This window comes from Artemia sp. Qi Xiang Cuo, chromosome 15 (assembly GCF_049724085.1).
Source record: "Artemia sp. Qi Xiang Cuo chromosome 15, ASM4972408v1, whole genome shotgun sequence".
In the NCBI taxonomy this organism is placed as follows: domain Eukaryota; kingdom Metazoa; phylum Arthropoda; class Branchiopoda; order Anostraca; family Artemiidae; genus Artemia; species Artemia sp. Qi Xiang Cuo.
In genome coordinates this window covers 8,550,907-8,576,046 of record NC_142808.1, presented here as the reverse complement: position 1 = coordinate 8,576,046, position 25,140 = coordinate 8,550,907, and the positions used below count along the sequence as shown (strand labels likewise).

Genomic DNA, 25,140 nt, shown 5'->3' with positions numbered 1-25,140 from the left:
TCGTTAGCTCACAGCAATTAAAGTTATTTATTGGATAATTTTGTTTCCCCCCTCAAGGATTTCTTTTAATTTACGCCAATGACACTAAAAACTTGAAAAGAAAGTAAAACTACTTTTTCCTTTTGATATCAAGTAGCTCGTGATAACAAACTGTAAGTAAGGAGCGACTTGGCCCAATAGTGATTGTATGAAACAAAGAAGAGAAAATATAATAAATGAAAAATAAAATCAATAGAAGTGAAAAACGGGGCGAGTGTAAGACAGTGGAACAATATAAAGCAACAATAAGCAGATATTTCGACAAGGGCCTCCACCATGGCGTCCTCAGTGCTAAAAAAAATAAATAAAAAAACAACGAAAAAAGCTTGACCTTTTGAAGTAGACTTCACAAAAGACAAATACATCAAGACATATCACAGGGCGTAGGATTAGGCTTTTCAGGACATCCAAAATGGGTCTGAAGATATGTAACTCTGATTTCATTTTTGAATCTAAACTTACGTTAAGAATAATGAACAGTAGTTGGCTGCAGCCCCCTCTCCTAACCGTAAAAGATATAAAGCTTATTGCGTTATTTGAACTTTATTGAAAGTTATTTGTATTCTGAACTCTACGTTTTAGTTTTTCAAAGCAGCAACAACGGATAAAAAATTATCCACTATAATAATCAGAATAAAAGGACCGGACTAATGAAAATAAAAATGATTTTTAGCATATAATGATGTCTATTCCTGGAAATCTCAGTAATTCAAGATTTTATTTTACTGTTTTCCATTTTTATTTTTTAATGTAATAAACGTTTAAAAAAGTTTATAGCGTATTTTGTTTTCAGTAATGTGCAAATGACACATTAAGCTTTAGAAATTTTACGGTTAGGGGAGGGAAAAGGGGGCAGTAGCTAAATTCTTATTTGCTGTAATTTTTCCTCGTTTTAGGCTTGACTTGAACATTTAGTTTAATTTTTAACGCGTTTCAATATTTATTTATTTATCTGTAATAGTATGTATTATCTTTATATTAGATATGATCATTTATTTTAGTTTCTTTTCATTTTGGGTTTCATTTATTCTTTAAAAGTAATTTTTGGTTGTTCTGAGTTTTAATTATCATATGACTTTATTTCTGCTGGTCTTGAGTTTAATATTGCTCTTAACTTTTCTTTGAAAAACTTTTTTTAGAGATTTTTTTTGTAAATTTCTGTTCCTTTTTGTTACGAATGTTTTGTAATTGGTTAATATAATGAATGCTTCTATAGTTTTTCACGTGTTTGGCCTAACACATAAAATATTTGATTATAATTTATTATTTCTAATTATAATTATAACTAATATAATTTATTATTTCTCTCTGATTTATTTCAACATCCCCCGATTATTCCCTGGAATTTTCAGCAAGATGTCATAAGCCATTCCAGAGATATTGCAAATATGCCCTTCTTTTAACTGAGATGCCTATAGTAACTTTTGATTTGAGTTCAAAATGTACTTAAACATCTCTGAAAGTTTTAACTTAAACTGTTAACTGTTTCTGAGATATCGCACGCACCATTTTTTATTTATTTATTATTTTTTTTTTTAGTTCAACGCCCACTGAAATTTTCAACTAAATAGTATTAGCCAATCCTGAAATATTGCAAATACATCCTTTTGACAACTGGCATGCATATTGAAATAATCCCAATCGCCAGCAGTCGCAGTTATATTCAGATTAGTAGCAGTAATGGTGGTCCTCATAGTTTCAAGCTAATACCCTTTTTCCTTCCTAAGATATTGTATATCCCTCTATTGATAGCCTGGATTTACACTGTGTATTTGGATTTAGTTCGACAACCCCTCCCCCCCCGCATTCTCTAAAGTTTCACCCTAACCCCTTTAGCTTTTTCCAGACACACTCAGAATCAATCATTCGCCTTCTCCCAATGATAAATCATGTATGGCAATAATGGACAAATTGCATGATTTACAACCCTTGTCCCTGAGGCTGCCGGATCTTGACATCCCTAGAGGCATAGTCATTAGACATTTGTACTTTTTTTAAAACAAAAGATTTTCTTTCAGAATTTTGATCAGTATTTGGGAAGAAGTTTGGGGAAGTGAGGAAGTGTCTGGCTGCCCTCTGATTGCTTTTGATCACTCCCCTGAACATTTTCTGAAAGTTTAATTCTGAGATAATGCTGATGTACCCATATTACAACAGCATACTCTAGCATGTTTCGATTTTGTTGATTATCCCCCAAAAAAAAAATCCTGAAAATAGTCGGAAGTAAATTTAGTCAAAGCCACAAACAGTTGCAGTCATAGTCACAATTAGTCACATTTGCATCACAAGTAATCGTAATCAAAGTCGTAACTAGTTCACCGTCACCAGTTATCTTAGCCGCAGTCACAAGATTTCGCAGTAGCAATCACAAGTAGTCGGAGTTGCAGTCAAAGTAGCAGTTTCAAGACTGCTACTTAGCTTGAATCCCTGGAAGATTCAAGGTAATACCCTCACCCTCTCTTAATTTAGCTAGATATATCCCTCAACATTCCCCAAAATTGAACCTCAATACCCTTAGCCTTTTCGGAGACACCCAGAACCAGAAATTTACCCCTTTCCCAATTATTTATCCTACATATAAAAATGAACAAATTGCATTATTTACATTCTTTACCCGGGATACGGTATCCCCTGAGACGTAATGGATAGATCCTTCGACTATTTTGAACAAAACGGATTTTTGGAAATCCTAGTTGTTGAGGGGGTGGGGGGTCATCCGATCATTCTTCGGCATTTCCCTAAACATGTCTTGAAAGTGTTAACTCAATACCCTCAGCCAATCCTTAGGTTTTGCTGTTGTGTCCTTCTGACAACCATCTTGCATGTAGAGTGTTCTGATTTTGTTCGTCACCCTCCTCAAAATTTTCTGAATGTTTTACCCTTATATTCTATGAGTCTTTAGACGATACACGTCCCATTTTTCCAATAACAAACCATATATATGAGCAAAGGGAAACTTGTATAACTTATAACCCTTGTCCCAGGTGAGGGGATATGTCATACCCGAAGATATAGTTATTTGACCTTTAGAGTAGTTGGAACAAGATGGCTATATCAAATTTTAATCAGATATCATTGGGGAGGGCAGCTAAAAAGGGTATGGAAGGGGGGCTGGTTGCCCTCCGACCACTTTTCACAATCCCATCAACATGGCCTGGAATTTTCCTTTCAATCGTTCTTAAGATACTATAGATTAATCCTTTTGATAAGCTGGATACACTAAGCGTCTTCTGATTTAGTTTAGCATACCCTCAATATTCTCCAAAGTTTAATCTTAGTTCCCTTAGCCTTTTCATACACATCCATAATCAAACGTTCCCCCTTTTACTAATGGTGAATTCTACATGTAAACAACCGGTAAAATGCATAATTTACAATCCTTGCCCTGGGGCCGTAAGGCATGACATCCCCGGAGGTATAATTTTTGGGCCTTTTGACTATTTTGAATAAAGTAGCTTCTTTGAAATTTCGATCTGAGTTGTGGGAAGGGGATGTCTAAAAAGGAACAGAGGTTGGCTGCTCACCGATCAGTTTTCAACATCCCCTCAATATATCTCAATATATCTTTTTGGAGACCAAGGACTAAACAAGCCCCTTTCTCCTGGCAAAAACCTTGTAAATTAACACTTGTAAACTTGCATTACTTACAGCCATTGTCCCGTAAGTTATGTGGGTTTTGGTCAACCCCGGAGGCATAGTTATTTGACCTATAAACTGTTTTGAACAAAATGGCAATCTGAAAATTTTCAGATGTAACATGAAAAAGGGCGTGATAGGGGGGCTGGTTGCCATCCAATAAATTTTGACTTTCAGAAAGGATACTAGAACTTTTAATTTCCAATCGATTGATCCCCCTCAGAAGCCAATACGACCACCCCTTCCATATGAAGAGGCTGTAGGAAGAAAATTATAACAAGAATACTTTGAAGCCTTATGGCTCTTTTCTATAGGAACGCTAGAGCGTTGCCTCTGACTTCACATTTTCTTTAATTTTATTTTCAAAAGATATGTCTAGAGATAGAATTACTATTTTCTTCAACAATTTGACTAACTGTTTAAAAAATGGTAAAAAAAAGTACAAAAATTAGACTCATTCCCACTTTTTAAGGCAATAATGAAAGAAAGGTAAAGCGACTTGTTCAGGTTTTACTGTTTAATAAGGATAGACTGCCCAAAAAGCGTAATTTTAGTTCCGACTGGGGTTAGACAAAAAGTAGGTAGTCCCTAATGGGTGAGTCCCTAAGTGGGTGAGGCAAAAAGAAAAGATTTAAAGGAAATTTAACCTTAGTAGGAGGAGGGGGTCGAATAAGCGAAGGTTTGAAGAGATCTGGATGGAGGAGAAGCTTGCGCATCTGTGTTGACCTCTGCAGGCCTGGTGCAACAACTGGTTGACTAGCAGTAGTAGGATTTGCATGTACCTTCTTCTTAAGGGGGACGCCAGTCCAAAGCCGTTTTGGCCAATTCGAGCCCTTTTCCTGGTCGGCAAAAAGGCTCAAACACAAAGGTATCAGATTTCACACAGACTTGAGTAAACAAACTCGAAGAGGGCAACTTCCAGGGGTTCCTTACGCTTTCAATATTAGTTACATTTTATGATAGATACTTTCACGGAGTGTAATAGGTAGGCGATTGAGTTAGGTGATTGAATGGTTAGGCGATTAATTATGGAATAAAATGGCTTTGGAAAACGACAAATGAATTACTAAATGTATACATCTATGATCCTACGCATGTCTTCTAATCCTGTCTGACATCCAACTTATTCGCACATTTTGTCGAATTTCCAACTCACAATATAACGCTTTCAAATTATACACACCAAATAAATCATTTCAGGAGCTAAGCTTTCCTAAATCAAAGTCCATCTGACCGCTTTTGAACAAAAGGAAGCGTTTACCCCCTCAGCATAATTTATGTGCCCACATCCGTTTGATTCCAAGTATTTTAGGCTCTTTGTCGGGTGATAAGCAATTTGAAACGTTGGTATGTAAAGTATTCGAAGGGACTGCAGTCAGCAAGTGTTTTTTATAAAAATATGCTACAACTGCTTCAATAGAATATTTTTCGCTGCATTTTTAAGTACCAATTACGACAATATTGACTGCAGCAATCTTCCAGGCAAACCCAAAATAGGTTTTTGAGTTTTTTTGGGATTTCAGGAAAAATAGGTGTCGGCTTTAGCATTTTGCTAAATCAAAATGTTCACCTGATTCTATTCTATTAGAAAAGACTGAGACAGCCTAACTGCCTCAACTATTAATGTCAGACAAATTCAAAACGCTTACTATGGGAGAGATAGGAAGGTCGCTTCAAGTATGGTTGCCCCTTAAGCTATTGCAGCATTAGGTATATTCAGATTGAATGAAGAGCAGCATATTATAAAAACAGGGTAGCTGTGATGAAGCATAATTTTTGGTCAAATAATATTATTAATATCTGAGTATATGACTACATATACACACAGAAAGAACTAGCATCCAGCCCTTGCGTCCTCCCAGAAGACTTGGTTATTTTTGTACATTCCTTAAACTTCCATATAGTTAAAGTGTTTTAGTTTTTATTCTCCCTCCTCAAGTTTTTGCCCTGACCCTAAAAGGTCTACTGTGAACATGTATGTTATAGCAATATCCTTTTGAGATTTCTACTTTTATTATAAGACACTCGTAGGTAGATGAAGAGATTTTTTCAAAGGTGGAGTAGATACTTATTGGGGATAAGGGCCAGTTTCAAAAAGATATAAGCAATAGGCATATGATACGAATATCACAAAGCGTTTTATGATTTTAAAATCCCTGATAAATCATAAAATAGTCCATGATTTTGAAAGGGAGAAAAGATGATTGGATGGTGGCAAATTTAAAAATATCTTTTTATTGGTACTTTAATAAAAACAATGAAAAAAATCCTCCCCTCAATTTTGAAATATACCTTAGTGTATCTAAGTAAAAGAAAAAAGTAATTCGCCCTCTGCCTACATTTTCGAGAATCGGTACCACTGCTCATCCTTCAAGAATAGAGGTAAAGATCTTCTGGATTTAACTGCCATTCTTTTTAAGTTCATAAGTTTATTAATCCACATTCACAAACAAATAAATAAATTAAACAATACTTTCACGCTGGAGAAAACCTATGAAGGTTTGCGATCGCGCGAAAGTCCACGTAACTACTTACCTATTACCTCAACTATTAAAATAAGCCTCAACTATTTAATTAAAACTAATATAAATAAACCAAAAATAGATAAACTATGTCCTATATATATGAAAAAATATAGATAATTAATAAACAACTGAATTAAAAATAATAATAGATAAATAAAATATAAAAGAAAAATAATAATAACAAATCCAATCTCCATCACACATAATACTCAACTAAATTCGAGAGGTAAATACTGTCTATCACTATAAAAAAAATATCATTAAATATAAATCTCAATAGAATATAACACAATTAAGTAATGTAAATAAAAAAGCTAATTAAGCAAGTAAAAAACAACTAACAAAATGTAATAAATAAAAAAGCAGTTAATAACATAAAAATATTTAATTGCAAGAAAATAGAACTTACCAATTCCTGGGCAATTGGTGTTTTGTCTCCATTTGGAAGATGCTCTTCCAGCGCCAAAACTATACAGTTGGCAATGATAGTCAAAAGTACAGCATATTCAAACGGAGTGCATAGAAGTTAAGGAAAACATAGATACTATGTCCAAAGAGAAAAAAAGGGATAACAGTCCTTCAGTTCTTTATCAAGAGGTATGTTTTATTTTTGTGACGTCATTTTGTGATAATAGTATTTTGCTTTAATACTGTTGGTTTGATTTTGTGACGCCTTTTCACAAGCCAATTTAATTATTGCTTATTTATAAAATAGCCTCTACTTTATAAAACAGAACTCACTAATATGTCGCATTAACTAATGGTGAGCGACAAAGCTAGACAGACCAGGAAATATAATTTCTGGAGAGACAAATAAGACGTTTTTAAAACCTGAATTTGTTCTTTTACGAGAAATATTTAATGAGTAATAAGAAGGAAAACTTATGAGGGGCGGAATTTTTTACAATTAAATTCTCAATTTTTCTGTGCTATGTCTACATCGATTATAATTAATAACTTTATCAATGGTGCATGATTATTGAAATATTCAAACATAAATTAATATTGACTTAACTATCATGTTTGATGTCCAATATCAATATCCTCAACAAAACCCAATTATTAGCAATTATCAATTAATGTATTCAATTAATTTTTTAAAATAATTTCAATCATTGATATGAATTCAAATGATCGGTATAGTTTACATACTCTCTAATTTTGCTGTAACGTACTCTAATAAACAATAATGCTATTCGAATTTTCTTCTAATATATAAGCTAAACAAAATGGACACTAAAATAGCAAATAGGGTAAACTTCATATTCGTCGTGCTAAAAACAAGAAGGAAACCCGTAAAATTTATGTTGGTTCTTCAGTGCCCGGGTTGAGTGTCTGTGGTTCCAAAGTTGGGACGGCAGCTTATTAATTTTCGTTCGAAAAAGCATACAGGTCATTTAAAATCGGAAATGCTGACTTCTAACTTTGGTATCCATGAAAATCAGCTAAGTATTTAAAATGGCACAACAAGCCCTCCATATACACAGGGCTTATACCCTTTGTACATTACTATTTATATATGTTATTACCACTATATTTACACCACTATGTACACGTAAGATGCTTTCAAAAACCGGTACTTCATTAATCACAAGTAAACGATATAGATGGAAGAAAATAGGAGATAAATCTTAGTCGATATACAACCACCTCTCCACCCAATATCTAGTAGCATAGTCATCAAAACTTAATATTCATATTGCTAGAAAGTACCTTATCTTATTTGTTGGACTTCTTAAGATACGAGAACGTGCAAGCTGCCATCGTGACAGTAAATGTCTATGAGCTTTCAAATTTTAGAACCACGTGCTTCACCGGTTCCTCTTCAGATTTTAATGCATAGATACTCAGTAAGTTCAGTTTCCCTGCCTTGAGTACTGATTGTAGATACAAGGAGAACTGGGAACCGAAGGCCAATTTTTGACGAGAACAAGGTCTATTTGTAATTTTAAATTTCTACTATAAATTTCCAGCCGTAGGCAGAGTACAGTTTGAAGAATGTTAGGGCATTGTTTTTTATGGTCCCAATACAAAAAATGGAAGCAATTATAATATAGTTGAATAACAGGGTTTTCTTTTGCTATGCTAATACATATCAAATACTTTTCTTTACCTCTTTACACAATGTTTCAAAAGTGAATGAACGAATTGAGCAGGAGCTTGGCAAGTGTAACTCTTTCTGGCAAGAGAAGGTCAACAGGGAGGTAGGAAGGTATCTCTTGGAGGAGGGTGTGGTTTAAAATTAAGAATTTTTCCACCTATACCATAGACTATGCGAGATCTACATCTTTCTATGAATTAGCAGCTATCAATCACTTCTACTTTAACAATGTTGGTCTCCAATTCGGCTCTGGGCGGAACCAATTTTCTTATTATGTTCATTTTACTTTCACAGTAAAAAATTGTGGGTGGTAGGAGGAGGTGCGAAGGGGTTGAGGGATACTTTGAGGAAGAGGGTAGTAATTTGACATCAAGAAGCATTGGAAGATTAGAGGTATGATATCAAAAGTATATGCACAGGCTGCGTTTTTTTTTCAGGAAAAGATAGATTCAGGAAAGACGGGTGAACACAGACAAAAAAAAAAACAAAAAACATTTTAGTGGAAAGATCATGTCCTTAGACCATTCTACCTGTAAAACTGAGGAATTTATCATAAATGTGAACAAGGTGTATAGCATGCTCTCTATAAATTCCCATCATCAATGATTTGTTAGTTTTGATCACCAGTAAGTTGTGACACTTTCTAGACAGTTTTTGTTTTGGATAGCCATCCAGAGGTGGTAATAGGAGTTCATAATGAGATTATGCAGTAACAATTGTTTTCAGCTGTATAAACACCTCAGAAAAATACTCCTATTAGGCCCCCCCCTCCCAGAAGAAATGCTATATACTTGTGATTGTTTAAGGTTTCTATGAATTTGCGGTATGTTTCGAGAATATGTCTGCATCCATTGTACTACATCTTGGAACATCCACCGCATAATTACGATCAGGTGCCCAGTAACTTCTATCTTTCACAATTCAATTGAAGAACTGCTTTCAAACTCATGAGAAACTTATAAGCAGTCACAATTCCCTTCAAATCATTTGCCATTGACATATTATGTCAGTAGCAGGGGAGCAGAGCTTTCAAACCCACGAGGAACTCAAAAGCAGTCGCAATCCACTTCAAATTATTGACATATTGTGAAGAAGTATGATCACAGAGGCTTAATCACAGGTATGAAAACTGCCACAATTGTCAAGGTGATTACAGAGAAAAGTTAGGAAACAATCTTTGTGAAGAACCACTATAATGCCGAACAGGCTATTTTTGGCTTGTAAATGATAAAATTGAACTAAGAAATACTCCTGGAACAATTATTAACCAGGGGCACATAGAAGGGAGGGTTTAGGGTTGAAGCTTCTCCTTTAAAGTCTGCATTGGCAAGCTTTTAGATAGAGGACCTGTGCTTAAGTCAATGAAAGCCTCAACTTCTTCAAAGTGCGATTGAAAGTGTGACTTTCTAGTGAGCCTTTTTGTAATTGAGAATGTGTTTTCCATGATTTTACCATTGAGGGTACACTTACTGAGAGAAAATCTTAACTTCCCGAAAAGAGGCAGGTGTCAGAATCACGCTTGAGTTTAAGAAATCTAGTGACCTATGTGAAAATTTTGAGATCCCCGTTTTGAGACCGACAACAGTAGGGGGGTAATTAATCAGACAAAACGTTCCAGCTGTCTCAGTTGAGAAATACTTTAAAAGGTCAGTATATATTCCTTTCCTCAAAAACTCTATCCAGGGTTTTCCACAAAGTTTGAATTGCACCAGAACATCCAATTTTGCGAGCCAGCCTAGAAGGAAGTGAGAGTCATAATACTTCTAGAATAACCAAGCTGGTGGATTTTTACGACTTCAGGGTAGGAACTTCAGGGTAGTATGGTGGGACAATTCCAGGGTAAGAAATTTTGAATAAAAAAAAAAGAAAATAATAATGTCACTGAGACGTTGCAGTACATAACTGCTCTTTCCGTGGTAAATGCGTTATTTTTCATTTTAGTAGCATCCCAGTCCATACTTTTATGCCTAAGAGATAATTTTCTTTGCTGAAGTTGCTAAGGACCTACTTGAGAATCAGAAATTCCAGAGAACGGGTAAATGGTCTGGTCAGAAAAATCATCTTTGTAAGAATCCTTTTTGCGAAAAGATTATGTAGTCAACCTTCAAACCAATGTACCTAAAAATTAACCTTACCCACTTTTGCAGATTTAAATTAAATGTAAAATCCTATTTTCCTTAATACGGTCCTCATAATTCATCAGTTGAACAAAAGACGCCAGGTACACCCGTAAGAGACCCAGGTACAGATTGACACAGATTGTCTCTGTCCACCCTAGGGATAACCCAGCCCAGAAAACTTTTCTTGCTGCATCCCTGCAATTAATAACTATTGCAGCACGAAACCAAATAATATCACCATAGCAGGAAAACTGCTTTTCCACGACCTCCTCCTATTTCATTCGAAAAAAATCTACTTTCAGTTTGTCCCCATATAGATGGCCAAAAAGCCCTATTAAGGCAATCTATAAACCTTCTTCGGTAGAAGTCGGCCTAGACAGTGTGTGGCAAAATGGGGTGCATTTGCACCATTTCAACACTTTTTTGAGACGGTTGCGCATTGAATTTTCAAATCGGCGTATTTGTGGGGGAAATTCTTTCATTCGTTGCCTTTTCACTAGAAAAATAAAGCTTTTGGCACTTTTTACTTTTGTGGCGGCGAAACTTTAAATAAGACATCTGGCAACATTGCCTAGCCATCTTAACCTTACTTTCATTATAGTCTTAGCCCTTCCTCAACGTTTCAAAGAAGCCAAAGGCTAAGAAATAAGGTTTTAAATACAAGAATGCAGAACATGCATTTAGCTACTTAACTTGCTAAATAGCTCTGCGCTACTCTTTCTGTGTAACTTATTAAATAAAAAAAACAAGTTTTTTAAACTAAAAGTAAGGAGCGACATTAAAATGTAAACGAACAGAAATTATTCCGTAAATGAAAGGGGCTGTCCCCTCCTCAACACCTCGCTCTTTCCGCTAAAGTTTGACTCTGTCTCACAACTTAATTTTTTTTTAAACAATAAAAAACTTTAGCGTAAAGAGCGAGGTGTTGAGGAGGGGACAGCCCCTTTCATATACGGAATAATTTCTGTTCGTCTTAAGTTTTAATGTCGCTCCTTAATTTTAGTTTAAAAAACTTGTTTTTTTTTATTTAATTTGTTTTTTAGTTAATGCAGCTTTTATTTTGGCTCACCGTCATTGAATAAGTAAACAAAATTTACATAAAAATTTTACTTTTCTTTTGATAAATGACTGTCTCTAAATTTGCTTCTGACGTAATTTACAAATTAACTTACGTAACGAACTTCTATATTCGTATATTTTTCTTCTGGCAAAAAATACAAAGTTGCATATTTTTGCAGATATGAGCTTGAAACCTATGTAATAGGGTTTTCTGATACCCTGAATCTAACGGTGTGATTTTCATTAAAATTATTTTACTTGTAGGGGATTTTTCCCCCCTCTTTAAAAAATCAGGTAAATTTTCTCAGGATCGTAGCCTTTGATGAGTAATACTAAACTTAATAAAATTCATATATTTAGAATCAGCATTATAAACCCATTCTTTTGATACATTTATTGACGTCAAAACTCTGTTTTTAAAAGTTTCGATTACTATTGAGCCGTATCGCTTTTTTTTATTGTTTTTTTATTACGTATATGTTATTACGTATATGAGGGGGTTCTCCCCTTAATCCCCTTATTCCGTATATGATAGGGGCTGTCCCCTCCTCAACCCCTCGCTCTTTACGCTAAACTTTGACTTTCTCACAACTCTATTTTTTTTAAACAATAAAAAACTTTAGCGTAAAGACAGAGGCGTTGAGGAGGGGACAGCCCCTATCATATACGGAATAATTTCTTTTCGTTTTAAGTTTTAACGTCATTCCTTACTTTCAATTAAAAAAACTTGTTTTTTTTTAATTTAAATGAAAGGGGCTGTCCCCTCCTCAACGCCTCGCTCTTTACGCTAAAGTTTTTCATTGTTTAAAAAAATAGAGTTGTGTAATATGCAACATTCCACATTTTTGTAGATAGGAGCTTGAAACCTTTACAGTATGGTTCTCTGATACACTGAATATGATGGTGTGATTTTCATTAAGGTTCTATAACTTTTAGGGTGTCTTTCTCCCTTTTTTCGAAAATCAGTCAAATTTTCCCAGGCGCGTAGCTTTTGATGGGTAAGATTAAACTTGATGAAACTTATATATTTGAAATCAGAATTAAAATCTGATTCTTTGGATGTATCTATTGGTATCACAATACCGTTTTTTAGAGTTTCTGTTACCATTGAGCCGGGTCGCTCCTTACTTACAGTTCGTTACCACGAACTGTTTGATTAAAGGATAGTGAAATATGGTCAGTAATAACAGAGATAGAAATTAGAGTAGATTAATAAAAGCAACATATAAAATAAAGATAAGTGGTGATAAATTCTCCAATAAATGTAAACTTTATTATTATATGTCAGTTCTAAAGACAAGAAATGATTTTATTTCAGCTGAGGGCCGTCATGCAGATTAGGTCTATAGAAAAGAACTGATTTTATTCTAGTTTTTGGCCGTCATGCAGATTAGGTGTCACTAGTGCAATGTCAACTCGTGCTATCAATGATGTAATACTTTAAGGCCTCACTCTCATTAAATATTTTACGAACAAACAGGAAAGCAAATCAACCAATGAAACTCCGAGAAAGCCATCTTTCAAAACAGAACTGGAAAACAGGGCTTCCAATAGATTAAGCATTCGGTGTTTTTGTACGTAAAATCCCAAATTAAAGGCGGGCTAAGACGCCTTTATAATAATGTTGATCATATTGATAGTTATAATATTGATATATTGATAATAATATAATATTGATAATAGTATTCATACCTATAATAATATATAATAATAATGTCTTATAATAATATTGAGCCTTCTTACTCATTACTCCAAGTTGTAAATTTGTATTAGAAACTTGTTTTATCAATCATAATGGTGATTTTACTGAAGGATTAATCAAAAAGGGTTAGCAATTGGTACTGATCTTATTTAAGGCTATTTTAGAAGCGAATATTAATAAGAATAAAAAAGGATATGGCCACTCAATGAAGAACCGTGTGTATTTTCTGATGATGTTTTTTTCACTAAAAATAAAGAGGGAAGTTGGACCACTTCCATGATGGCCAATGGACTTCTTGCCTCCAGCCATACTTCTACCTATCCCAGATGATCCTCCCTGTGCAGCATTTTCAGCAGCAGCTTGCTTGGCGGCGGCTAACCTGGAATAAAAAAGATATTTAGTTTGTGGGACAAAGTAAAAAATATAAATATTAAGAATATAGGCTCCGTTTGACTATAGATAAAAAATATACATAAATATTACTACTGCTACTACTACTACTACTACTACTACTACTACTACTACTACTACTACTACTACAACTACTGCTGCTGCTATTACTCTTACTACTATTAAAAACTAACCGCAGCACCAAGCCACTTAGTCCTAACTGAGCTATGCACGGTCCTCCTCCATCCTAATCTATTAAAAGCCTCCCTCTTTACACCCTCAAAAAAAGTTCCCATTTCCCTTAACTCTATCTTTACGAATTCCTCCTACCCTAACCGGAAATGATTTGCTTTCTGTTTAGCCCTAGACGGTTGGCCGAAAAGGACAATCTTTAGTAATATATGATTCTTCATCCACAGAACGTGCCCTAGCCATCCAAATCTTTCTCTCATTATAGGCCTAGAAAGCGAGATTGTACCACGCTTTTCGTACAGCCTACTGTTTGAATAACGGTCGTCCAGTCGGGTAACAAAAACAATCCGTTGGCAATTTCCCTGGAAAATATGTAGCAAATCTTCTTCCGTTTTTCGAAGCACCCATGCTTAAACTGTGAAAACCACCTTAGGCCGTTTGGCCTTGGCTATTCTACTTTTAAAATTTTCACTACACCCAGCAAGGCCGTATCCAAGGGGGGGGGGTTACCCGGTTTGAACCCCCCCCCCCCCCCGAAATTTTTGTACCGACTCGAAAATAAGTCGAAAATTAGTAAAACCTAGGTAAAAATCAGTAAAATTAGTCGAAAACTGAGTCAAAAATTAGTAAAAACCCCCCAAAAAGTCAAAAATTAGTAAAACCCCCCCTGAACAAAAATCCTGGATACGGCCCTGACACCCAGCGTTATAACTTATAACTTCCTTTAATTTTATTTTTATAACCACTTCCCATTCCGTTTGGGGCCGACCTGTTTTTTGGTTGGTCCCTAATGTTTGGTCAATAGAACAATTTTTGGCATATCCTTAAAATCTGGCCTATCTATTCCAAGAAATTGGGATCAGTAGTGTTTATTTCACCAAGGAAAACTATCAGTAATTGCCCCACTTTACATAAAAGGAGAAAACATCCCCTCAATTTTATTTTCTGGTTATTCTCAGGCCTCAAAATTAGCAAAATACTATCCGAACTATAGACAAATTTGGGGTTCAAAATTGACAAGCTTATAATCCGGTGTTAGGTCAGAACGAGCACCAGCCCCGGCATCGCGGGGTGATCATGGTTGCAGCAGCAGCCGCTGCAACCTAGTAAAAAGTGTATTCTAGCCCATAGTAACCGAAAATTAAAAAATGTTTAAAAAACATCAAGTGAGGAAGAATCACCATTTGAAGCTAATTCAGGAATGTTAACTTACTGTTCGGCTAACCTTAATGGCGAAAGTTTATTGTGAAAATAAATTTACAGAAACTCCAAAAAAGTGCCCGAAATCGCTCAAAATGGCGGCCAAGGGGAGTAACAGTCCCCCATCTTGAGAAGCAAGAAAATGTATCTTTCCGCATTGGAAGCAATTATGTATCTTTTTTTTTCCTTTGAAATAATCATCATTTATTTATATATTTTTTCTCTTTACGTCCTCAGAAAATGGATATTTAATATTTAGCGGAATAGCCTAATGCAGCCTAATCTTTGAAAAGCTAGAGCCAGTGAGCCACTGGGGAACTGAGGAATTTATAAAATAAATATACAAAATCAAGAAAACAAATTTGTTAGCATTCTTTAATATGAACTTTTTAATCTGATAATATTTAAGAGACTGGGACATTGACCTGAATTCTGGCATATTTTGTGGTGCATTGAGGTATGACTCCATCAGCTTTTTATAGCAGTCGCACCTTAACATTTGAACACCCCCTTTTAAAATTTTTGAGCAAGTTTGAGGTCCCTAGGTATGATTTAGGTCGGGGAAAAAGCATACCTTCCTGATAAAGAAAATAAAGGGAGTTTTTTTTTGGGGGGGGGGGTTCTGTCAGAGGTAACAATAATTTTTGTGAAGCACTTAAAACATATGCCGCATGGATATAAATTATACAATAGAAAAAATCTAGTTAAAGTACAATTTTTTTTTTTTATTAAAACTTAAATTTTAAAGACATTAAAAATGTTCAAAAGGAAGGCAATATTTTTTATTTTTTTTACTTTGAAACTATAGCTTCTATGACTGAATGATTAGTGAAAAGTTTGGCCAGCCCACGTGGAAAGGGAATTTGCAACACTGTCTCTAAGCTCAACATAGCTTAGACTGCAACAAAACACGAATACCATTCATGTTTATTTCCGTGTTTATGATTTTAAGAAATTTTAGCCATTCTAGATTCGACAATTTAATTATAGAATCAAATCATTTAAGACTAAGTTTATTAGAATTGTGAATTAAATTCGACTTCAAAATAATTCTGAATATTCTAAAAAAAAGCATGAGAAGTGTTGCTACACGTTGGTCCAACAGTTTTCACTCTTGGTTTGGCCTTCATCGGATAAAACATACTAATACTACTGTTACTACTAACAACTCACCGCAGCACCAAGCCGCCCAAGACCAACACAGCTACGCACGCTTCTCCTCCGCCCCAATCTATTCAAAGCCTGCCTTTTTACACCCGCCCACGAAGCTCCCATCTCCATTCAATCTTTCTTTATGACGTCCTCCCACCCCAGACAAGGACGACCTGCTTTCTGTTTAGCCCTAGACGGTTGGCCAAAAAGAACAATTTTTGGCAATCTGTTATGCTTCATCCATACAAGATGCCCTAGCCACCTCAATCTTTCTTTCATTATAGCCCTAGAGAGCGGTATTGAACAACATTCATCGTATAGCCTATGGTTTGATATACGGTCAGTCTTTCGGGTACCGTGAACAATCCTTAAGCAATTTCAGAGGCAACGCTGTAGCGTTGCCTATAGTAAAGTCCATACGGCTCCAATGTTTTATTATTATTATTATTTATTTTTTTTCCTAGAGACACTTCATACGGAAGGGGTCGTCGTAGAAACTTCAAAGTGGGCTCATTCGATTGGAAATCGAGAGTTCTAGTGCCCTTTTTATTGGCGAAAATGATTGGAGGGCAAGTAGCCCCCCACGCCCATCATTCCCCCAAACACATCCAATCAAAATTTTGAGATAGCCATTTTGTTCAGCGTAGTTGTTTTCCAGATAGAAAATATATTTTTGAGGAGGACACTCCCCAACAACCCTCACGGCAAGGGTTTTAAGTTATGCCCTGGGGGCATATAAGGTTTTTATTGAAGGCGTTGTCTTAGAAAATTCAAAACAGGCTCAATCGATTAGAAATTAAAGGTCTAGTGCCCTTTTTAATAGTCGAAAATGATGGGAGGGCAGATAGAAAATATATTTTTGAGGAGTATACTCCCCCACATCCCTCAGGGCAACGGTTTTAAGTTATGCCCTGGGGGCATATAAGGTTTTTATAGAAGGCGTTGTCGTAGAAACTTCAAAACAGGCTCATTCGATTGGAAATTAAAGAACTAGTGCTTTTTTTAATATTCGAAAGTGATTGGAGTGTAACTAGCCCCCCTCTCTCCCAGGCCCATCATTTCCCCAAACACATCCAATCAAAATTTTCAGATAGCCATTTTGTTCAGCGTAGTTGATTTCCAGATAGAAAATATATTTTAGAGGAAACACCCCCACAACTCTCAGGGCAAGGGTTTTAAGTTATGCCCTGGGGGCATATAAGGTTTATATACAGGGCGTTGTCGTAGAAACTTCAAAACAGGCTCATTCGATTGGAAATTAAAAGGCTAGTGCCCTTTTTAATAGTCGAAAATGATTGGAGGGAAACTAGCCCCCCCACGCCCATTATACCCCAAACACATCCAATCAAAATTTTTAGATTGCCATTTTCTTCAGCGTAGTTGATTTCAAAATAGAAAATATATTTTTGAGTTGGATACTCCACCACAACGCTCAGGGCAAGGGTTTTGAGTTATACCCTGGGGGCATATAAGGTTTTTATAGAAGGCGTTGTTGTAGAAACTTCAAAACATGCTCGTTCGAGTAGAAATTAAAGGGCTATTGCCCTTTTTAATAGTCGAAAGTGATTGGAGTGCAACTAGCACCCTTCCCCCCCCCAAACGCCATCATTCCCCCAAACATATCCAATCAAAATTTTCAGATAGCCATTTTGTTCAGCGTAGTTGATTTCCAGATAGAAAATATATTTTTGAGGAGGACACTCCCCCAAAACCCTCAGGGCAAGGATTTCAGTTATGTCCTGGGGGCATATAAAGTTTCTATAGATGGCGTTGTCGTAGAAACTTCAAAACAGGCTCATTCGATTGGAAATTAAAAGGCTAGTGCCTTATTTAATAGTCGAAAGTGATTGGAGGGCAACTAGCCCCCCCCCCCCCACGCCCATCATTTTCCCAAACACCTTCAATCAAAATTTTGAGATAGCCATTTTGTTCAGCGTAGTTGATTTCCAGATAGAAAATATATTTTTTAGGAGGACACTTCCCCAGAACCTTCAGGGGAAGGGTTTTAAGATATTCCCTGGGGGCAAATAAGGTTTTTATAGAAGGTGTTGTCGTAGAAACTTCAAAAAAGGCTAAATCGATTGGAAATTCAAAAGGATAGTGCCCTTTTCAATAGTCGAAAGTGATTGGAGGGCAACTACCCCCCCCCCCCCTACGCCCATCATTCCCACAAACAGCTCCAATCAAAATTTTGAGATAGCCATTTTGTTCAGCGTAGTTGATTTTCAGATAGAAATCCTTTTTTTGAGGAGGATAATCCCCCACAATCCTCAGGGCAAGGGTTTTAAGTTATGCCCTGGGGGCATATAAGGTTTTTATTGAAGGCGTTGTCATAGAAACTTCAAAAGGGCTCATTCGATTGGAAATTCAAAGGGATAGTGCCCTTTTTGATAGTCAAAAGTGATTGGACGGCAATTAGCCCCCCCTACGCCCATCGTTTCCCCAAACAAATCCAATTAAAATTTTGAGATAACCATTTCTGTTCAGCGTAGTTTATTTCCAGATTAAAAATATGTTTTTGAGGAGGACACTCCCCCACAACCCTCAGGGCAAGAGTTTTAAGTTATGCCCTGGGGGCATATAAGGTTTTTATATAAGGCGTTGTAGTATAAACTTCAAAACAGGCACATTCAATTGGAAATTAAAAGGGCTAGTGCCCTTTTTAATAGTCAAAAGTGATTGGAGGGCAACTAGCCCTCCCCCACGCCCATCATTCCCCCAAACACATCCAATCAAAATTTTGAGATAGCCATTTTGTTCAGTTTAGTTGATTTCCAGATAGAAAACATGTTTTTGAGGAGGACACTCCCCCACAACCCTCAGGGCAAGAGTTTTAAGTTATGCCCTGGGGGCATATAAGGTTTTTTATAGAAGGCGTTGTCGTAAAAACTTCAAAGCAGGCACATTCAATTGGAGATTCAAAGGGCTTGTGCCCATTTTAATCGTTGAAAGTGATTGGAGGACAACTATCCCCCCCTCCTTACGCCCCTTAGTTCCCCCCATCCAGCCAATTAAAATTTTGAGACAATCATATTGTTCAGCGTAGTTTATCTTCACGGAGACAGAGTGTTTTTGTAGAGAGCACTCTCTCAAATGCCATCTAGCACGGGTTGACAATAAGGCCCTGGGGGCATATAAAGCTTTTGTAGAAGGCGTTGTCGTAAAAAATTCAAAAAAGACTCATTCGATTGGAAATTCCGAAGGCTAGTGCCATTTGTAATAGTCAAAAGTGATTTTAGGGAAACTAACCCCCCTCTCACGCCCACTTTTTCCCCAAACACATCCAATCAAAATTTTAAGACAGCCATTTTATCAAACGTAGTTTTAAGTTCTGGAAAATAGGTCTTTGAAGATTACAACTCCCCCAAAGCCCTCAGGGCAAGGGTTGTAATTTAAGGATTCTTCGAATCCTTCACATTATTTCTTATGGAAGCTTTTCCACTAATATTCTTTGCTGTAGTTCTAGCTCTCTTTCCTAAGACAGCTTCAGCAACTTCACAAATTATTTTTCTAAAATCATTCCAACCATCTTCCACATTACCAAATTTTAAACTCTCAAGTTTAGCATTCAACTGTTCCTGGAAAGTTTCTCTTAAATTCTCATCCTGGAGTCTACCAACTTCATAACTTCCCGAGAGGTAGTTACTTTTCCGATATTTCAGCTTTAAATTAACCCTTAACACTACTAGATGGTGATCTTTACTTTTAACATCAATAACGGCACTCCTATATACCCTAGTATCTTGTATTGATCCTGCCAGTCTTCGGTTTACTATAACATAATCAATAAGGTTTTCTCTCCTACCATCACGTGGATACCATGTTAACTTATGAGCCATTTTTATGACCAAACACCATATTGGTTATAACTAAACTGTTATACCTACAAAATTGCAAAAGTCTGCATTCATTACTGTTTTCTTTTCCTACACAAAATTTATCTAGGCTAGTATACCATCTTTTCATATTTCTATCGACCTGGGCGTTAAAATCCCCTAGTAAAAACATCATATTTCTACCTGGGACCCTGTCTATTTGCTCCTGTAATTGTAAGTAAAATTCATCTGAGTCACTAGTATCTCCGTAAGTTGGTTCTACAGGGGCATAGACTACTATAAGTGATACCCTGATTTTTATAGTCATAAAATGAGCAATTAATATTCTATTATTAATACCTTCCCAGCCGAAACAAGACTTAACAGCTTCCTTATTCAGCATGAACCCTATTCCCTATCTTTGTACCCCATCCTTCCTGCCTGACTAAACAAATTTGATAACACCTAATATCGTAAAACATACGATATCTATAATTTTCCCATGCTATATCCCAATTTTTCCAAGCTATATCGACGATATCAAACCGAGGATATATTCAAGATCTTTGTCGGAGGGGTAAAATTTTTATTTCAAAACGCATCAAAAAATTTGTTTATATACATTTTCATTAAATTTTTAAGAGTCTTTTTAGGGGGGAGAGGGTCAAACCCCATACTCCTCCTGGGTACTGCCTTGTATCAGACCATTGGTGGGTTTGGTCTATCTAAACAAAAAAGGGCATCTTTTTAAGTTTTATCTTAGCTGCATAAAGTCTTTTCATAGTTTTTTATACACACAACGTAACTAGTGCAGGGGCAATTTCATCAGACTTGGCAGAAATTAAAGAGGTAGACTCTGCTAATGTCAACATCAGTTGTTGAGGCTAACTCTGCCTTTCCTCTAATACGAGGTATTAGAGGCGCATAGTGTGCCAAAGTGTGCCACATTTTTAAGTGCCTTTTTAAAGACAAAATTCGAAACCATAATAGTTGATCTAATAGGCACTTTATACCACCAGCGGTTTCGCGGTTAAACTTACGTGGTAAGCCAACCCCGTGCAATCCTAGTTGCACAGTTGCTTAGTGTCAAGTTTAAACTGTCCTATTAAGACCGTCCAAAGAGACCCCTAGGAAAAACTTATGAAAAGAACTTCAGTGTATTCAAAATTACTAATACTTGAGTATAAAATACTAATAAATTAAAAGCCTTAGTCTTCGCAGTTTATGCCCTAAGAAAAATAATATGGCAATTATGGCAAATCGCCCTTAATTTATGGCAATGCACCATGATGATTAATTAAGAAATTTACTTACAATTAGACTCATTTTCTTTCAATGAACAGCAAATAAAGATAAAACAACCAATCATATGCACTAGAAATCACAATTTTGTCTTAAATAACTAAGAATATCCAGCTATGAGAACAAAAAATTCCCTATCAAGAAATATTCAAACATCGACTGAATTCCCTGCGTCTTTTTGAAAGCGCAGGAATTATAGCGCAAGAACAGAAAGAACTTGTCCGATACACAAGAATTTCTAAATAAGCAACGATTAAGCTCTTCTTAGAAACACGTGGAAGCTTTAGGGGACAAAAAAAGACCTGAAAGTATACATCATTTAAAAAAGAAAGGTAGACAAAGGAGTTTAAAATAATCAGAATAACGCATTCACAAAGAAAACGAAAGGTTGTGTGGCGAGACATCCCTGGCGTCCCCGTTCCCGAATTTTACAAGAGAGTAAAATGAAATAAAAACGCACAATGAAAATATTTTTCTCACAAATCAAATTTTATGAAACTTGGAATTTTAAAGACTGATTCCTACTTAAATTTTCGATTGGAATTCACCGAAGATGCTCAACTTGCTGGATTATTTGTTACTTAGAAAATAAGAAACCTACGGTCTTTTTTACGCCCTTTTGGAACAACTATTAACTCGGTCAAAATTAAAGATAAGCCAGTTTTGAATAGACCAATCGATAGATCTCTTTGAGCTCTTATAAACCACATGCTTAACTCATTTTTGAACAAAAGTGAACTTAGGCCATTTATGCAAAACACCACAGACACACCTTGGGGGGGGGAGTCCTCAACATAGTATCAATTACACCTGTAGACTTTTTTTGTCTTTTGTAATCGACTGTAGTTCAACTTCTGCACAAAAACAGCCCCGGAATAAAAAATCGGCAAACCACCAGTCAAAATTTTACTTTTTTAACAAAGTGGGCATTTTTTAGTTTACTTCTGGATGCTTTTTAAGAAAATTTGTTGGATGAAATTTAATAGAGGGCCTCAGTAAACAATGCAAGTTTATTCCATTTACATAAGTGTGGTTTCGCCAGAAAATTATACTGGAAAAATTACTTTGTGGCCCCAAATAACAATTACATCAATAGTCTAAAAGCCATCTATTTATTCCAGTCGAAGAGCCTGAGAATGATTGAAGGCCTATGGTGGTTTGACTTCATGAGTAACAAGAAGCTGCTGCAGCTCCCTAAGCAGTTTCGGTTCGCTACCAAAGCAGCCGAGCATACCTTACGATGGTTTGGACACCAACTTCGAATGCCCCTGCGCTTACCCGTGAAAATGATCTTTGATTTTGACCCTACGAAGACCTTTAGGAAGCAATATTCTTGTCGACCGAAGAAACGAGCCTGTTCGAGTTCCTGGCAATGGCAAACATCAGGCCGAGCGAAGCGCAAACGCTTGCCATGGACCGAAGGGGATGGAGATTGAAAACGTCGTACTTTAAACCGAGTAGCACCCGACAGGAGACCCAAGTAAAGTAGATCAAATCCAAATAAACATTTGGTAACTTTGGTGTTCATTTGCTTCAATTGCTTTTTACTACATAATTATTCAAAGCAAACCCCAGTGCTCATACTATTTCAATCAATCACTCAATCAATCAATCATTTATTACCCACAACTATAAGACAACAAGTAGTACAAGTGGAGTATAAGCATAATGATAAAAAAGAAAAACAAAAAAGAACATCAACAAACACTAGCAATTAAATTAAACTAAGAAAAGAACTGTAAAAGACCGTGGTCAGGGCCAATATTACAAAATGCATCAGCAGAAAGCTTTATGTGTAGGTCACGGAGCTTTTGAGTTACATCCGTAACATAAAAATTTGCACCAAGTCAGCAAGGCCGTATCCAGGGGGGTTACCAGGTTGGAACCCCCCTCCCCCCGAAAATTTTGACCGAGTCGAAAATAAGTCAAAAATTAGGAAAGCCTAGCACCAAATCTAAGCACCAAAGTAAAGCCACAGCCTCTAAACAGAGTGATTGGAGGATGAGTGTGAAGAGATTTGCTGGACCTTTTTGTGAGTGGGTGCAGCAGGGAGTTGTTAGTACCATTAGTAGTAGCTTAGAAGCTGTTATGATATCTTATAGAATTCCAAGTAAGTTTGACCAAATTCCTTTGTAGTATTCAAACTAGTTCAGTGAAAACTATGGATTCAATGTGAATTATATTGTTAGTGTAGCCAACGTGGTTGCGCGGTTTTCTTGGACTATATCATACCAAATTGGGGGAATTCAACTAAAGAGGGTTAATTTCACTTTTTTTGTTATTTAGCTATTTGTTACATAGCTTTTATTTGATCGGGCTGATTTTAACATGCTTTGTAAAGTAAAAACAGTCTTTCTAGCCAAAATGGTATGATCTGCTTTTGGAAACATGTGGTTTTTCTTTTTTATTTAGGCTATTATTCATACTCCCAAAATATAGAAGATCTAAAGCTGAACTGGCCTGCAATCTTAAAAATTAAGAAGTAAATATCGATAAAAGCGGGTCAAGTTGCTTCTGCGTTGTCGTGAGAATAGCTCCATGACTACACATTTTTTTTTTCTTTGGGTTTTTATCTGAGCAATGAAATTTACTATCGAATATAATCGAATATATGTATGCATTACTGTATTGCTTATCCAATCACCAAGAAATCTTAAAAAGTTTAATTTGAGCACAGAAGAAGTTGAGCACAATCTTATGAAGGATTTAAATATAAGATTTCCCATTACCCCAGAGCATTCTCAAGACTTTCGCACCGACTAAATTTAGAGACTCTTGAACATTAATGCTTAAATCTTTTCTGGTGATATTATTCACATTTTCTGGATATTCAGTTAACAGGTTATGAATAAATTATGTATTCTGTCATTTAAAAACATCCGAAACTGTAAAATTTCTTCTTCAACAAATTTTATTAATTGGGTATTCAACAGTGAGGTTAATATAGCATTCAACAAATTTTTTTAAATACTTTAAAAAAAAATAATACTGTCGCTATTTTACATGTTGGTATAATTTTTCAGAATATTTTTTTTTTTGGGGGGGGGGATTTTCTGGGTTAAGGTGGAATTTAAATGGTGTTGAAATTTTCCTGGAGGATTTTTTTTTGGGGGGGGGGGAGAATTTTTATATAAAAAAGAATTAGATTTACAAGTCTTTTTCTGACTTTTTATATATTTAATCTAAATACATTATTTACGTATTATTCAAATGTAAGGTAATGGACGACTTTGTTCAGTCTAGGATTAATTCTATTCTGGAAAGCATGAAATTTAGAAAAAAATTGATCTTCGTGTCTGTCGATTAAGTGCATTATCAGGTTTTTTTATTTATCGATTCGATTTCCCAATGAAGGAGAATTATGGATGGGAGGGGAATAGAATTTATTCTGGGAAGAATTCTTCTCAGGGGGAATTTTTAAAGTTCTTTTAGATTTAGAAAGACAATTGTTAATAATTCGTGTGTGCAGGTGGGGGGATTTTCTGTGAGGAATTTTATGCGGGGAAGGAATTTTTAGCAGGGGGAATTTTCCACGGCGGGAGAGTTTTTCACAACGGAGAAATTTCTGCTGGGAAGTTTTCTTGAATTTCCTGTCTTTTGAGGTCGCAGCAACGCGTGACGGGTAAGCTGGTTATATCCTCCGTGTTTTTTTAGAGCAGTTATCATTTTCTCTTTTCAGTTTTGTTTGTTCTGGACTACCCTCTTTTTATAGTTGTTTTGGTTTAATTGGTTTTCCTTTTCAACACCGAGGACAGCGTGTTGTGATACAGGTGAATTAGCTGTTTATTTTTTTTTCTTCTTTTGTCAAACTACTGTAGACCCTCGTTGCCAACTTTAATTGTTAAATTATATTTCTAGGAACACTAGTTTTTCTCCTAAAACATGTTCAAATTTGCATTCTAGTAGA

At 35.9% G+C, this 25,140-nt stretch overlaps 1 protein-coding gene across 1 annotated transcript in view; it reads right to left on the bottom strand.

Moving 5' to 3' along the window:
• cac (calcium voltage-gated channel subunit cacophony) overlaps positions 1-25,140 on the bottom strand; it is a 534,146-nt gene that overhangs the window by 358,067 nt on the left and 150,939 nt on the right. The window contains exons 3-4 of the mRNA XM_089100885.1: positions 13,380-13,561; positions 6,610-6,716 (exon numbers count right to left, since the gene is read on the bottom strand). Coding sequence (XP_088957011.1) covers positions 6,610-6,716; positions 13,380-13,561 — 289 coding nt within the window. The remainder of the gene's footprint in view (positions 1-6,609; positions 6,717-13,379; positions 13,562-25,140) is intronic.